The following is a 14,286-nucleotide window of genomic DNA, read 5'->3' as shown; positions in this document are numbered from 1 at the left end:
TGGTTTTAACAGCTGGGCCATTATCAGAAGGCACTTGCACCACACCACCACCCCCCCACCACCCCCTCCACCCCCGAGTTACAAGAGAAGGATAAAACATCTCCCAAAAAACAGCTTTCAACAGATGAAATAGAATACACATTTTTAGGTTACATAATCCAAGACACATCACCTTGTATGACACTGCCTGCAAAGCACACACACCTGCCAAATCTGCTTTAGGGCAGCACCTAATTCCAGTCCAGTTAGTTTCATAAAACTGTATTTCACATATTAGCTCTTAATGTTCTGTTACTCCAGACTGAACACCCACACCTCCCTCAGCTGCTCCTCTTAGGATTTATTCTGTATATCTTTACCAGTCTCATTGCCCTTCTCTGGACGTGCTCCAGCCCCTCAACGTCCTCCTGGTTGTAAAGGGCCCCAAACTGGACACAGCATTTGAGGTGTGACCTCACCAGTGCCCAGCACAGGGCAGGGGATGATCACTGCCCCACTATTGCTGACACAAGCCAGGATGCTCTTGGCCTTCTTGGCCACCTAGCTCATGTTCAGCCACTGTCAACCAGCACACCCAAGCCCTTTTCTGCACAACAGTTTTCCAGCCACTCTGCCCCCAGCCTGTAGCACTGCAGGGGTTATTGTGGACCAAGGCACAACTGACACTCAATCTCATTGGACTTCATCCCATCAACCTTGTCTCATGGATCCAGCCTGTCCACATCCCTCTGTAGAGCTTCCTAGTCCCCACCTGACTTGGTGTCATCTGCAAACTGAGGGTACCCTCGATCCCCTCATCCAGATCAGGATAAAGATGTAAAACAAGACTGGTCCCAACACTGAGCCATGGGGCATCCCACTGGTACCCAGCCACCAGCTGGATGTAATTCTATTCACCACCACTCCCTGGGGCCAGATATCCAGACAGTTTTTCACCCAGTGACACCACCCTGTCCACACCATGAACAAACAGTTTCTTCAGGAGAATGCCATGGGAGTCACTGCCAAAGACATTAATAGAGTCCCCACAGACATCGACAGCCCCCCCCTCCTCTGCCAGGTGGATTATCTGCTCATGAAAGATCAGGTAGGTCAGGCAGGACATGCCATTCCTGAACTCCTGCTGGCTGTGCCTGATCCCCTGTACTGTCCTATATGTGCCATCTGATCACATTCAAGATGATCTTCTGCATGATCTTCCCTGGCACCGAGGTCTGGCTCACAGGCCTGTACTTCCCTGTGTTCATTTTCCTGCCCTTCTTGTGGATGGACATCACAGTAGCCAACCTCCAAATCATCTGGGACCTTCCCAGTTAGACAGAACTGATGATCAGTGATGCAGAGCAGTTTGGCAAACTCCTTCGCCAGCACCCTTGGATGAATCCTACCTGGTCCCATGGACTTGTGTCTAAGTGGCTCAGCAGGTCACTACCTCTCTCCTCCTGGATTGCACGGGGTCTGTTCTGCTCTCTGTCCCTGTCTGCCATCTCAGGGGCTGGTTCCCTGAGGATAACCAGGCCTTACTGTTGAGGAGAGAGGCAAAGAAGGCAATAAGTACCTCAGCCTTTTCTTCATCCTTGGTTCCAGTGTTTGCCTCTGCAACCAATAAAGGATGGAGCTTTTCCTTGGCCTCATTTTTGTTGTTGATGTATTTGTAAAAACACAAAGTAAAATATTTCTTTCACAAATGTAAAAAAAAAAAAAAAAAAAAAAAAAAAAAAAAAAAAAAAAAAAAAAAAAAAGTGAAACTAAAGTACACTTCTCATTTTATTCTGGCAGTGCTTGGTCATGACTTCTCTGACTTCTCTTGTTTTATAATCAGTGAAGGGAATCACCTGCCTAATTAAGGGCTTGAATGGGCAGTCCTAACTTTTTATAAAAGACATGACAGTGCATGGATTTTAATTTATTTTGTAACTGTTATTTCTTCACTCAACTTCTGTGTTACTGACAAGTGTTTTGTCCTCTACAGCACCAGAGATACTACGGGGATGTGCCTATGGTCCTGAAGTGGACATGTGGTCCCTGGGGATTATCACCTACATCCTGTAAGTGCAGACAGTGCTACAGAGAGGTTCACTTTTTAGAACCCACAGGATTTCATGACACTTTGAGCTGTCCCATTGGAAAAGACAAGATCCTAAACTTTAATTATTATATTCCTGATCTTACTGAAGTAAGTCAAATCCTAGAGGAGCATGGCAAAATATTCAGTTTCAATATTTGGTAAATATAACACTTCCTGCACAGCAGCAAGGTCTGTGCAGAATCATGATATTAATGTGAAGAAATATGGACCAAAAGTTCCAAACACTTGTGTTTAAACTGGCATTTGTGTCAAGGTCTTATTGTGGCTAGACATGGTTCAGTTGGTAAGAATTGTAATTACTTGATTGTATTGACTGAATCTTTAAAAGGAAAGATATTGAGAAGGGAAAATACCATATGATGTATTGACTCTGTTCTTTATGGGAGAATAATTATGAGACAATGTAGACTCTTAGCAATGACAGTGCTAAGATGGCTTGTGTAATTATATACTATACTTCTAGGATGCTTTTTAAGGGAAGAAAAGGGGATTTTATATATGTACCTTAAAGATATGGAGAATTTTATACATGGAGGCCATTATCCCTCCCCTACTACTTGCTCTGTCCAGCAAGTACAGCGTGCAGTAACCCAATTATTTTTCTCTTTTGCAAAGAAAGAATTATATTCTCTAGAGTTTCTACAAAAAGTCCATGTAAGGATATATAAACACTCTAATGATAATGTCAGAAAACATTCACCTTTTGTTCTGCACATAAACCTCAAATAATTCACAGGTCTCCTCTTGGGTACCTGTAAATAAGAGACTACAATATTCCTATTTGCCATTTTGTTATTTGCTGCTTTTTAAATGTGTGTCTCTTTGTGTCAAGGTCTGGTTTAAAATCCAGACCTTGTGTTCAAGATCACATGTCAGATATTGTCTGCTAGGTGTTCATTTCTTGTCATTTATAAGGTTTCCACTCCTGACAGAGAGATGTGAAATTTGCCAGCAAGGCAGTCCCTAAGACTCAAGAGGTGACTTTTGCTGTCCCTTTACAAAGCCACCTAGTTTAAATTATGGCCTTTCCTAGTTACTCAAGGCTTAATTATGTTGTTTCACTTCAAACTAATAGCCTTTCTTAAGCAAAACTTGTTTTCAAGTGTAAGCAAGCTCCAACTAAACTCCAAACAACTCCTGTCTGAATATCTGGAGTGGTGTTTTCTATATGCAGCCTCTCAAAACCTTCCAGCTGTTGAGGAGATGCTCTCAAGCCACACTAAACCTCTGCATGTTTGTAAATACAAGTGTGTGAGTTCCTGCCCTGGATGGGGCTGCATGCCTATAGATACTCTTCTATTCTTCCTCCTTCTAATCCTGTCCTACTCCCACCCCAAAATCTAATTTGATCTACAGAACAAGACAGGCAAAAATCCACCTGGCGGTCTCTTCCATTTAGTTTTAACAGTTCTCCACATTTAAAACTCTTCTGTTGTGTGTAATGCTTTGTGGATTAGAAACTGAGACCAGAAAGGTACATGTAAAATTACAAAGTCATTAATCCTGGAGTCCAGACAACAATGTTGCATGTCTCAGTCTCATAGTTCAGTAAAGGAAACCTGCTTACATAGAGTCAGAAAAAACCGAAACATTCTTGATTGTCCCCCCAAAATGGAGTGGATGTTAAGAGTTAACAACCATGTTGTAGAGGATCTGCATAAAACTGTATCTTGCCATTAAAAGTGGACTTACCATTTGATTAAAAAAAAACTTTGACACACATTCTGACAGAACAGTTTTTCCTGAGACAAATTATATTAATATCTGATAACTGTCATAATTCAGGGGAAGCCACATGCATAATTTTAAAAGTCAAGAGGTGTCACTTGTCTCTTATGGAGCTACTGGCTCCGTTTTGCCCAGGCTAGCTCGACACTGTGACAAGACAGGAAAACTCCCCTGGGTCCTAAAAACCTGGGGAGCCGTGAAGGGACTTTTCCACCCTATCACTAGAGAGAAACCCCATCGGTGGCGAAGAAAAGGAATCAGACTTGATCTGAGTGCAAATCCAAGATCTTTATTCCAGTCTTTGTCCCATCCTGTTCAGACACCTGCCTCAAACTGCAGCTCAAACCAAGTCATAGCTGAGGCTTTGTGGTCCAGGCTTATATGCAGGGAGGGGCTAAAGGAGGGGAAAAACCAACACTCAATCAGGGATAAGGTGGAACAGGGTTGGAGGGACATTCAAGGAAACCAATGGGGAACACAAAGGGAGGAACCTCTTTGGCTTTTGCCCTATCATTCAATGTCTTTTACCCAAATTCTCCAGAAGCTGGGAAGAACAGCCGAATGACAGACAGGGCCGGTACAAGGGGACTGGGAGGAGTGTGGGAGGATGGACAGGGAAGAAAGTGCAGGGAGAAACTTCAGGATATAACATTTTACAGGAGAAGAGGGGAGTACAGAATAAACTATTATAACATAAAACCCAATGTAAAAATGAAATACAATATGAAAACAAATAACACATAGAAACAAAGACGAGCAGTCCTTTTGTATTCATAAAGCAGCTTAGAAATCCTTCTGCATGTCTGAGATGCAGACAGTGGTCAACAAGTACAAAGACTTTGTCTGTAGTTGAAATTGCATGGATTTAATTAAAGGTGTTATTTTACTAAGTTACTTAAAAGGACACAAAACACCATCATTTTTACACATTTTAAAGCAGTTTACATTGACTTTTCCTTTATTTGAAGGTAACTGATTTAAAATGAATCAGAATAATAAAATGTTCTTTCAAAATAAAGTTAAATCAAGGGCAGCCACAGTAGTCTTGCACTGATTTAATTAATCTAATTTGAAATCTCTAGATTTTCACATCTATTTTGGCATGTAGAAGAAGAAAATCTGTCTGCTGCAATGGATTTTTAAGTAGAATTGCTATTGTAATTGTTAATAGGAAAACAATAGGTGATAGTAGTATGTTACAGTGAAAGCAGAGAGTTCACTTAGGAGGCTCCCAGCAGAGTCACAGCAAGACTTAAGCAGGTTCTTACTGTCATCGGTTACCTTGATCCAAAAGGCAGTTTGGGCTGAGCCAATGAGGGGCTGTGCTCAGGGGTGTTTCATGGGGACAGCAAGGACCTGCTGCTAGACCAGAAATGGTGATGGGAGAGGCAGAAAACAGAAGGGGAGCAGCAGAGGGGCTCTGGCTGGCCACCACCTACCGAAACACTAGGTTTGGAGACTGAATCCTTGTATTTTAATACATCTCTGCCAGACTTGGAAAAATAATGTGTGTAGAATATGCTTGCAATGAAGTGTTTCTCCTCTTCAGCAGTGGAATGTGATGCTGTTCCACCCATGGCTATGCACCACTTCCAAAACCTTATTTCTTCCTTGAACCTCAACCTCCTTTTTCAGAAGCACATTGTGTTTAAAAATACAAAAATAAGTTGAAATATAAGTCTTTTCTAGATTTGTTGATTTATCTTTACGTTCTGCTGTTATTTTCTTCTCATCATCTTACTGCTTGCTGCATTTCCTGGAGGGAGAGGAGCAGACAGACTTCCTCTGTTAAGCTCAGATCACATACTGGCTGAATAGGAAATTCACTTTAAAAAATCTGATTATATGTGCAGGCATGATTAAAGTGAAGTGATAAAAAAGGACATTATGCAAATGGAAACGACATCTATGAGTCTGCTTTCCCTGGGGCCAGCAGTGTGTATCTCTGCTGGGATCTCTATTCAATATATTTATAAATGCAGTCATTAGTGAGATCACAAGACTTCTGCATTGTAGGTTATCTAAGTAAAAATGAGGGCTGATCATGAAAACTTACCAAAGGTTCTTACATATTGTGGCTGATAGGATGAAAAAAATGTACAGGGATGAACATTACCAAAAATCAGTCCTAATTGGATACGTAGAAACTTCTAGCTTCAGGTGTAAGATGGGTTTCCTCAGCTAATTCCTATTCCTCTGGCCAGAGTTACAGGGATCCTGATAAATTCTCTTTCACCCTGTTTTAATATTTCCAATTTAACACATATGAAAACAGTAAAATTATTATTAGAAAAGCCTTTCCCTGTGCTTAAGAATACTTACAACCACATTTTTCTCTGCTCTGTAGAATTAGGAGTTCATGAGTCTGGAAACCATGTCTGGTTTCCAAAGTGATCTACAGGACACAAAGTAGGGAAAAATACTACCATGAACTGTTTCTAACAACACAGGACTAATTAAATTAATTTCTTTTTTATCATTTCAGACTTTGTGGCTTTGAACCATTTTATGATGAAAGGGGAGATCAGTATATGTTTAAGAGAATCCTGAGCTGTGAATATGACTTTGTCTCCCCCTGGTGGGATGATGTGTCTCTGAATGCCAAGGATTTAGTAAGTAAAGCAAAAATGAGACTGGAGTATTTAGTATTTCTGCCATTGAGGAAAAGTCCATTGGGGGGGGGGGGGGGAGGAGGGGGGGGGAGAAGAATAATTGGTTAATTAATTGTTCATAATAGTTTCCTCTTGTCTTTGCTATAGTATGGTGCTGTTAATATCCCCTGTTAGTCCAGTGCTGTAATTATGCACTCAGAACATGGATATTCAAGTTCTTCTGTGAAGTAAGCCATAGATTGTTGGCAGCTGTCATAGTATTCATGTATGCCTGCCTCTCCTTCCAGCTCTAAGTGTTTCACCATTCCTCTTCTTTGGGCAAACACCTTCAGGGAAATGTAGAAACAAGTCCTTCTTTTTGTGCAGTTTTCAAGCCTGAATTTTGGAGAAGAATATAAAAGGAATTAAATTCCCCCCCACTGCTTCCTTCTGACATATTTTTTCTTTCCATTAAAGTTTTTTTGGTTTGGTTTGGTTTTTTTTTTTTTAATAGGTGAGGAAAGATTGACTACTTTTAAATATTCTCCATTAGCAAAATGCAAGGACTGGCATGCTATCTGCACTGTATTATTTTATTACTGGATAAAGTAGTTTGGATCCAGGAGACACTGATCTGCAAAGATAGATATACTTGAGTATGACTTTTCTGAATAATAACTTGCATAATTCAGTTATTTCATTAGCACTGAAAACACAAATGTTTTCTTCCATATATATTTATACAAACTGTGTCACAAAACACTGCATCATTGGTGTTAGTGAAGTACTTCAGGATATTTTAAGTGGAAGGACTGTCAAAGTTTAAACTACTTTTTCATTGTTTTATGATATATGAAGTTTTTCTAAGGCAAAAAAAAAAAAAAAAAAAAATTACTTCCATATAAACAGCAGTCTGCCAGGAAAGCTTTTGTCCAAACTGCTCCATACTGTTTTAGTAAAGTAGAGCTCAAACTTTCAGGTTTCAACATTGCATAGCAAATTGTAGGTGATGATGACCATGACTCTCAAAACCCATGCTGTGGGCAATTCAGTGTTCAGCTGAAGTGATTTGGTTAACTCAAGGTCTTCCTTGGAGACACAAGCAGAATTCACCACAATGCCTATTCTCCTGCACACACTTCAGGGAACCAACTTTCTTTAAAAGCTCTTTGTAGGGAGATTTCAGAGAACCCTAAAGCAAGTCTTCCCTCACCCTTGGGCACATAGGAGCAGTGGAGCCCTTTGCCATCACTTGCACTCTGCTAAAGAGGGTCTGCAGTCAGGAGAGCTGGGTAAGTGTGGCTCTGCAAAGCCATCTGTGTACTTTGTTACTCCATCCTCACCTTTCTTCTTTTTATAAAACACTACATGTCCAGAGATACAATAAAACCCAGGGAATGTCACTTGACTAGACACACTTTTTGTCCAGCAGGACCATCTCCAGTCACAGGGGTATGTTTGCAGTGCCTTTTTCCCAAAAATATTCTAGTCATGTTTGTAAAAGTCCAGGTTTGCTGGCTTTGGTGATAGAAGAAATGGTGTAAACAGCATTAGTTTCAGCATGGGCTAAGACAGAAACACTTCTACAGTGCTTTTCTTCTTTTATGTGTACATGAGGTTTTACAGTGACTGAAAGAAACATTTCCTTTGTGATATACCTGACAGGGACCGCGTGGTACAAGTTCGTATGAGCTGCATATGCATAATTTAAACCTTCTAATCCAGTTTATAACTTGTCCAAATCTAAAAGTAGTGATACTACTCAGAGATTTTGAGAATTTCTTAGGGTTTTTTGTGACAATTCAGACACAAAAGAGCCTATAATAGATACAGGTCATCTGCATCTGCATACCCATGATATGTTGGTAACCAGTTGGTTCTTTCTCTTCTCTCTTCCCCCTTAATGGCTGTCTTGATCAGATGTTATTTATGGAGGACCAAGAAATGCCAGAAGCAGAACACTTGCAAAGACACAAATGAAAATTCTTATTGGTTTTTTAGAATATCTCACCTAAGATGCTCCCCAAACCAAGACCAGAGCCCACAAATACAAAACTATATAAATTTGAATGAAGAATAAAGCTGACAGTCGTTTTTATTTCTTGCTTGTGATGCAGGTTAAAAAGTTGATTGTTTTAGACCCCAAGAAACGCCTCACCACTCTACAGGCATTGCAGCACCCATGGGTCACAGGGAAGGCAATAAACTTTGCACATATGGACAACGCACAAAAGAAACTTCAAGAATTCAATGCCCGGCGTAAACTTAAGGCAAGTCTCTGCTCATAGTCTCTGTTTTGGCTATGAAAGCAAGCAATTAAATTAGTAGCCTTGCAGAAACCTTGCACATTTTTGAGGACAATATTCCATGGTATTATGGAAGGTTCTTATTTAAGATGTCTGAGGAAGACTGAAAAAGTTTGAAGCTGGTTTAGTCAATGACTGAAGCCAAATGAATAAAAATATGTGAAGCTGATTGAAAGCTCTGCCTACACAGATAGGAATGCTGAGAATGTACACAGCTTTCACAAAGTCCTTACTTTCCATTTTTTCTTTCCTTCTTCCTTTCTTGCTTCTGTCCATCACTCTGCCCTATATTGCTGGTGTATCCTTAGAATATTGATTAGAAAGAACAACATACTGAGTAATTTTTAAATGAGCATCCATAAATCTAAAAGAAAATTAATCTGTTAAAGCATATTTTGATTCCTAACCCACCCTGAGTTACCCATGCCTATCAATACAAAGCAGAAGGTTTAAGCCATCCTTCTGTATGAACTAGAGTGAGCATTTCAGATGTGTAAGTCCATAAATGTCCTCAGGACACTCCTTTACCATCCAGTCTACGTATGTACATTGGGAAGAAGCAGGGAAACATCTTCAGGTGAAAATAGCAGGCAACTGGGCACCTGACTGACATAGTATCAGGAAACTTTCTTCTCCCCAAATCCAATCTTCAGTTTTTAAAGATTTTCATCTGCTCAGGAGATAATTCCAGGGATACTTCAGCACAGAAATTGTTAGTAACAGCTACAGTGAAGCTGCCCTTGTAGCCCTGGGAATAAGAGTAAAAAGCAACTTAACTGAAAGATTTCATAAATTTCATAGAAAAACCAATTCACAAAAACTGAGCCTTAACTTTGGCTGCTTTTTTTTTTTTTCTTTTTTTTTTTTTTTTTTTTTTTTTAAGTGGAGAATTGTAGCAGAGAATATCTACAGGGCAAAGAAATTAGTTTTGTCATTTACAAAGTTCTCAGGGATTGCAGTTATAATTCACATTGACATTTTGATTTTTCTTTATTTTTTACACCAGAGATATTTTTTGAAGCTCATTTTATTTAGACCCCTTGTCTTGGTTTTGAAAGACAGTTGTCTGTCAATGAAAGCTAGAGCTTCCCTTGGAAAGGAGAATGTAAACCCCCTTCCCTCCTAATTATTATAGTTTTGCAATTAGGAGCTTTCAGGCAAAGATATGGGAATAGGAGTAACAGTACTTTACTAGGAATAGTAAAAAAAAACCAAAACAAACAAACAAAACAAACAAACAAACAAACAAAACCACAACAAGCAAGGAAGCAAACAAAAATCCTGGAAAAAACCTTGACAGAGTCAGGGATACAACCTGGCACCCTGTTGGTCAGGGTGTTGGAAGCAGTCCAAGTAAGTCCTCCTGGAATAACAGATGTGGTTCTGTGGAGTAGAGATGGTCCTGTAGAAAGTCCAGTCGTGACAAGATGGGTCTGGTCTTCCTCCAGGAATCCAGTGGAAAAACTGGATACCTTGTGTCCTTCAGTCCCAGTTTTTATCTAGCCAGGAACAGCTGGCTCCTTCCCAACTGGGTGGAGCATCTCAATATGGGATGATGGACTGTGTCATGTCATTGGTGGGCCCTAATGGGCCATTATCATAGGATATCCCCCTGGAGGATAGAGGGATGGTGAAAGAGAAAAGAAACACTGCCCCACCTGGTTTTAACAGCTGGGCCATTATCAGAAGGCATCCGTGCCCATGCCCTCGCCCCCCACCCTGAGTTACACGTTTTTAGGTTACATAATCCAAGACACCCCTACAGTAAATCAATTGAATCTTTTGCGATTACAAAGTATCACTTTTTCTAATTTTATTTCTTCAGCACTTCTCTGTTAAAGATTAAATTATCAAATCTCCAAATATTAAGAGGATTGATTGAAGTTAGCAGTTATTGTAGAGTTAATAATTTTCCACAATTATTAACTCTGTAAAAAAACCCAATAAATTTATAGACAATTAATTTCTGATCAAAAAACTAAAACCAAAGCAGACATCAAAGTAGTGAGTACACACTTTGCAGACATCAAAGTAGTGAGTACACACTTTGCAGACATCAAAGTAGTGAGTACACACTTTAGGTGTTGTTTTGTTAGTAAGAATAATATGTAATTAATTATCTCCTCTTTCCCAACATACAAGTCCACCAGCAGGCTTTCTTTGGGTAAAGACAAATTTTAAAGAGTAACTCTAAAAGTCTCAGTCAGGATTTGGTTTCTCATAGGCTGTGTTGAATTTGTTTCATAAACATCCAACAGTGCTTCTGAGTGTAAATTACATTGAAAGCACCTTTAGACATTGTAGTATCATTGAGTGGCTTGTTCTGTTTTTCAATGACTTTTCCAAAGTCCTCTCACCACTAATGTGGTTGTCTGTGATTTTTCCTTTAAGAGGTCTAGTCTCTCAAAATTCTTGCCACTTTCATTGGTATATGACTTGTAGTATTTCTTCATAACCTGTTGCAGCTGGTTCTTTTTTATTGACAATGTTTATGTTATCTCTTTTTCATTAACACCTTATTTTTTTCCTTTTTATTTCTTTGTGGGAGTTTCTTGCTTGTTTCTTTTTGTGGTTTTTTTTGTTTTGTTTTTTGTTTTTTTGGGTTTTGTGTGTGTGTGTGTGTGTGTGTGTGTGTGTGTGTGTGTGTGTGATTACCTCTCCAAACAATCCACAGAACTTGCTATGTTCTTCATCTCTTGCTGCAGACCCACGTCTTTGATACCTAAGCAAAAGCTGCCAATTAAAAAATAGCTTGAATTGTCACACACAGAAATTAGCATTTATTTTCCTCACCTCTGTATGTCTGGTTTTTTTCAGGCAATAAAACTCTTCAAGGCAAGGGTTAATGTAACTGTCTTCATGTTTGTCTTCATTTTGTGATATTTCATGCGCTATGAAAGCCTACCCTCAGTGTGTATTTTTATATGTCTATAGTTAGGAAGTTGCCCATGTGCTCCACAAAATTGTGCTTGAAATATGCAACAGTGCAATAGTGATAAACATTGTGTTCCTTTGTGAAATTTTCATGGAATAATCAGTGATAATATTGTTGTTATTATTATGACAGAAGATGATGACTTTCTTTTTTTGACATTCTACTTCAATGCGGGACACCTGAAGTAATTTCTAAAAAAAAACCCGAAACAAAACAAATAAGCAGGTATAGCTGAAAAAAAAGTTGTGCTCATGTCACCCAACTCATAACCTTGTGAAAGCAGCAATTTTAAACCTCAATCAAATATACCAGGTGGCCTTCTGAATCCACCCAGGCCCAGGCAGGTATCCAAAGGTGACCTTCCCAGGTAGACTAAATGCAGTTGCAATTGCATTCCCTATTGGGACAGTGTTGAGGCCATGCCGCAGACAGGCCATGCCCCCTAAGGAATGTTTGCTTGGTCCTCTCTCTCCCAGGCCGCAGTGAAAGCCGTGGTGGCCTCCACGCGCCTTGGCAGCGCCAGCAGTCATGGCACCCATGATGGCCACAAGCCCGGCCACAGCCCAGCCCCCATGCACAACTCCCAGCCCATGGAGAAACCCACTCAGGAAGCAGCAGGAGCAGCGGCTCCAGAAGAAATGCTTTAGGTCAATGTTGCTCGCTCATGTCAGCAGAGATGTGTCATTTCATACACCAGCTGCCTTGTCATCCCGCGAAACAGATTAGTACGCTTGGTCTCTCTGGTTCTGCTTCAAGGTGTCTGGTGATCCTACCTTCAATGCATGTGACTGCTTATGAAAATAGTAAATTGTTCATTAGGCATGTCATGGAAACAGTGTAATTTGCAGTAATACCGGCAGGTGAAAACATGGGGATTATTAACTACCTACCATAATGTATATACTTCATTTATCTAGTGTTCCTAGGTGGCATTTGAAACAAAATGCTATTTTGTTTGGTTTTATGGCAGTAGGTGTCTTATAAATGTTGTGAGTTTCTTTGAACTGTTTTCTTCCAAGTTCATAGTCCTTCAGCAGACAAAATGGAAGGAAATACCTAACCAATGCTTTTAAAACTGATGTATGAAGCAATTTTTTAATCTATAAAATTGAAAAAGTATTTGGGGATTTACATGCAAGGAAAAAAAAAAAAAAAACCAAAACAACAACTACCAAACAAAAAAGCCAAACAAACAAAAAACCAAACCAAACAAAAAAACCCCCGAAACCATTCCACTACTTCTGAGAAGAAAGTGTAATTGTAGTTCCACTGGGCATGAAAACATACATTGTTCAAGCTTGCATTAAGAATGCTTTATCATGACTTTTTCTGTTTATATACATTATTTTAATAGCAACCAAAATTACTCAGATTTCTGCCATTTCATTCCACAGTAAAGTATTAGCAAAACAAAACCTTGTTCAGTTCATAGACTGAACAAGGATTAGAGTATATGCAAATTTTTGGCATACCATTATATTTATTTGTTAAAATTCTATCTGCAGCTAGAAGACATTTTATAGGTCCTAAGGAAATAATTTGCCTTTAAGTAAGCTGTAAATGCTTGAAGGAAGTTATTCCACAACTTACTGATTTTGCTTTAGGGAAACACTCTTATACAAGGTCTGGGAGCAAGTAGTACAGTCTAGTTGGTTCCTGGGTAGTTTAACCTCATAAGTGAGGCGTTTCTACTTGTAATTAGCCCACATTTTCCTAACAAAGGATCCTTCCTATAAAGTGATCCCCCAGAACCGATCTTGCACCCACCCAGAGCTGTGTCTTGAGTTAGAAGCTGTGCATCAATCAGTCTGCAAAAGTAGGGCCAGGCTCTTCAGCTATCTTGATACTTCTGTTGAATGTGATCGATAGGAACTGAAAAACTTACGTGCATCAACATGTATGACCACTTACACTTGCTTGTTATCTATTTGACAGCATGTGACTATTGTAGTGATATATTACAGAAATGGCAAAAAAACCCTGATGTACAAAAATGTCATTTGTGCTTGTGAAACTTTTTAGTACTTATAGTTAAGTAACATCCTAATACAATCATCATTCTTCTTTTGCTTTAATGTTTTTATGTTGTTGTTAAGCCTTGAACAACTTGCCCTGAAAAAATATACTGAAGCTCCTGAAAAAAAACAAGACTTTAATAAAACATTCAATAACTATATTTCCTCATTAAAGGGTAATACAATGTTATTCATATGGTAAATTTAATAAATAAAATATGCTCTAAATTAATATATAAAGGAGGATTAAAGATCCTGTCTTTAGTGGGTGAAAATGCATGCTAATGGATCTATTATACTTGAGATTCTTTTATCCATTTCTTAGAACTCTTTGAAGTTGTACAAAAAGTTTTGCTAACTAAGAAGGGCTGAAATTTAAAGTACATGCATCCATTCATTTTTCAAGAATTCCCTTTGAGGTCAGCTGAAACATCTGGCGGGGGCATAGCAGCTCTATGCAAGCCACCATGACTCTTTTACAGATTTTTCCCTTGAAAATAAGTACAGCAAGAATAATAACTTTGGAGAAGATCATCTACCTGTCTCACCTTTTACTCTCTGTCTTACCTCCTTTGAGGTCACTGCAGGAAAAATGCAATTCTCAGCTACCCTACTCCATTCT

At 39.3% G+C, this 14,286-nt stretch overlaps 1 protein-coding gene across 2 annotated transcripts in view; it reads left to right on the top strand.

The window, feature by feature from the left end:
* Nucleotides 1-12,787, top strand: part of CAMK4 (calcium/calmodulin dependent protein kinase IV) — a 208,603-nt gene extending 195,816 nt beyond the window's left edge. For both annotated transcript variants that reach the window (XM_040090933.2, XM_040090934.2), the window contains 4 exons: nucleotides 1,973-2,048; nucleotides 6,303-6,429; nucleotides 8,526-8,678; nucleotides 12,126-12,787. In XM_040090933.2, the coding sequence (XP_039946867.1) occupies nucleotides 1,973-2,048; nucleotides 6,303-6,429; nucleotides 8,526-8,678; nucleotides 12,126-12,296 (527 nt within the window). In that variant the 3' untranslated portion in view covers nucleotides 12,297-12,787. The remainder of the gene's footprint in view (nucleotides 1-1,972; nucleotides 2,049-6,302; nucleotides 6,430-8,525; nucleotides 8,679-12,125) is intronic.
* The last annotated feature ends 1,499 nt before the right edge of the window (nucleotides 12,788-14,286 follow it).

Source organism: Hirundo rustica, chromosome Z, assembly GCF_015227805.2.
Source record: "Hirundo rustica isolate bHirRus1 chromosome Z, bHirRus1.pri.v3, whole genome shotgun sequence".
In the NCBI taxonomy this organism is placed as follows: Eukaryota; Metazoa; Chordata; class Aves; order Passeriformes; family Hirundinidae; genus Hirundo; species Hirundo rustica.
This window is presented reverse-complemented; position numbering and strand designations above follow the sequence as displayed.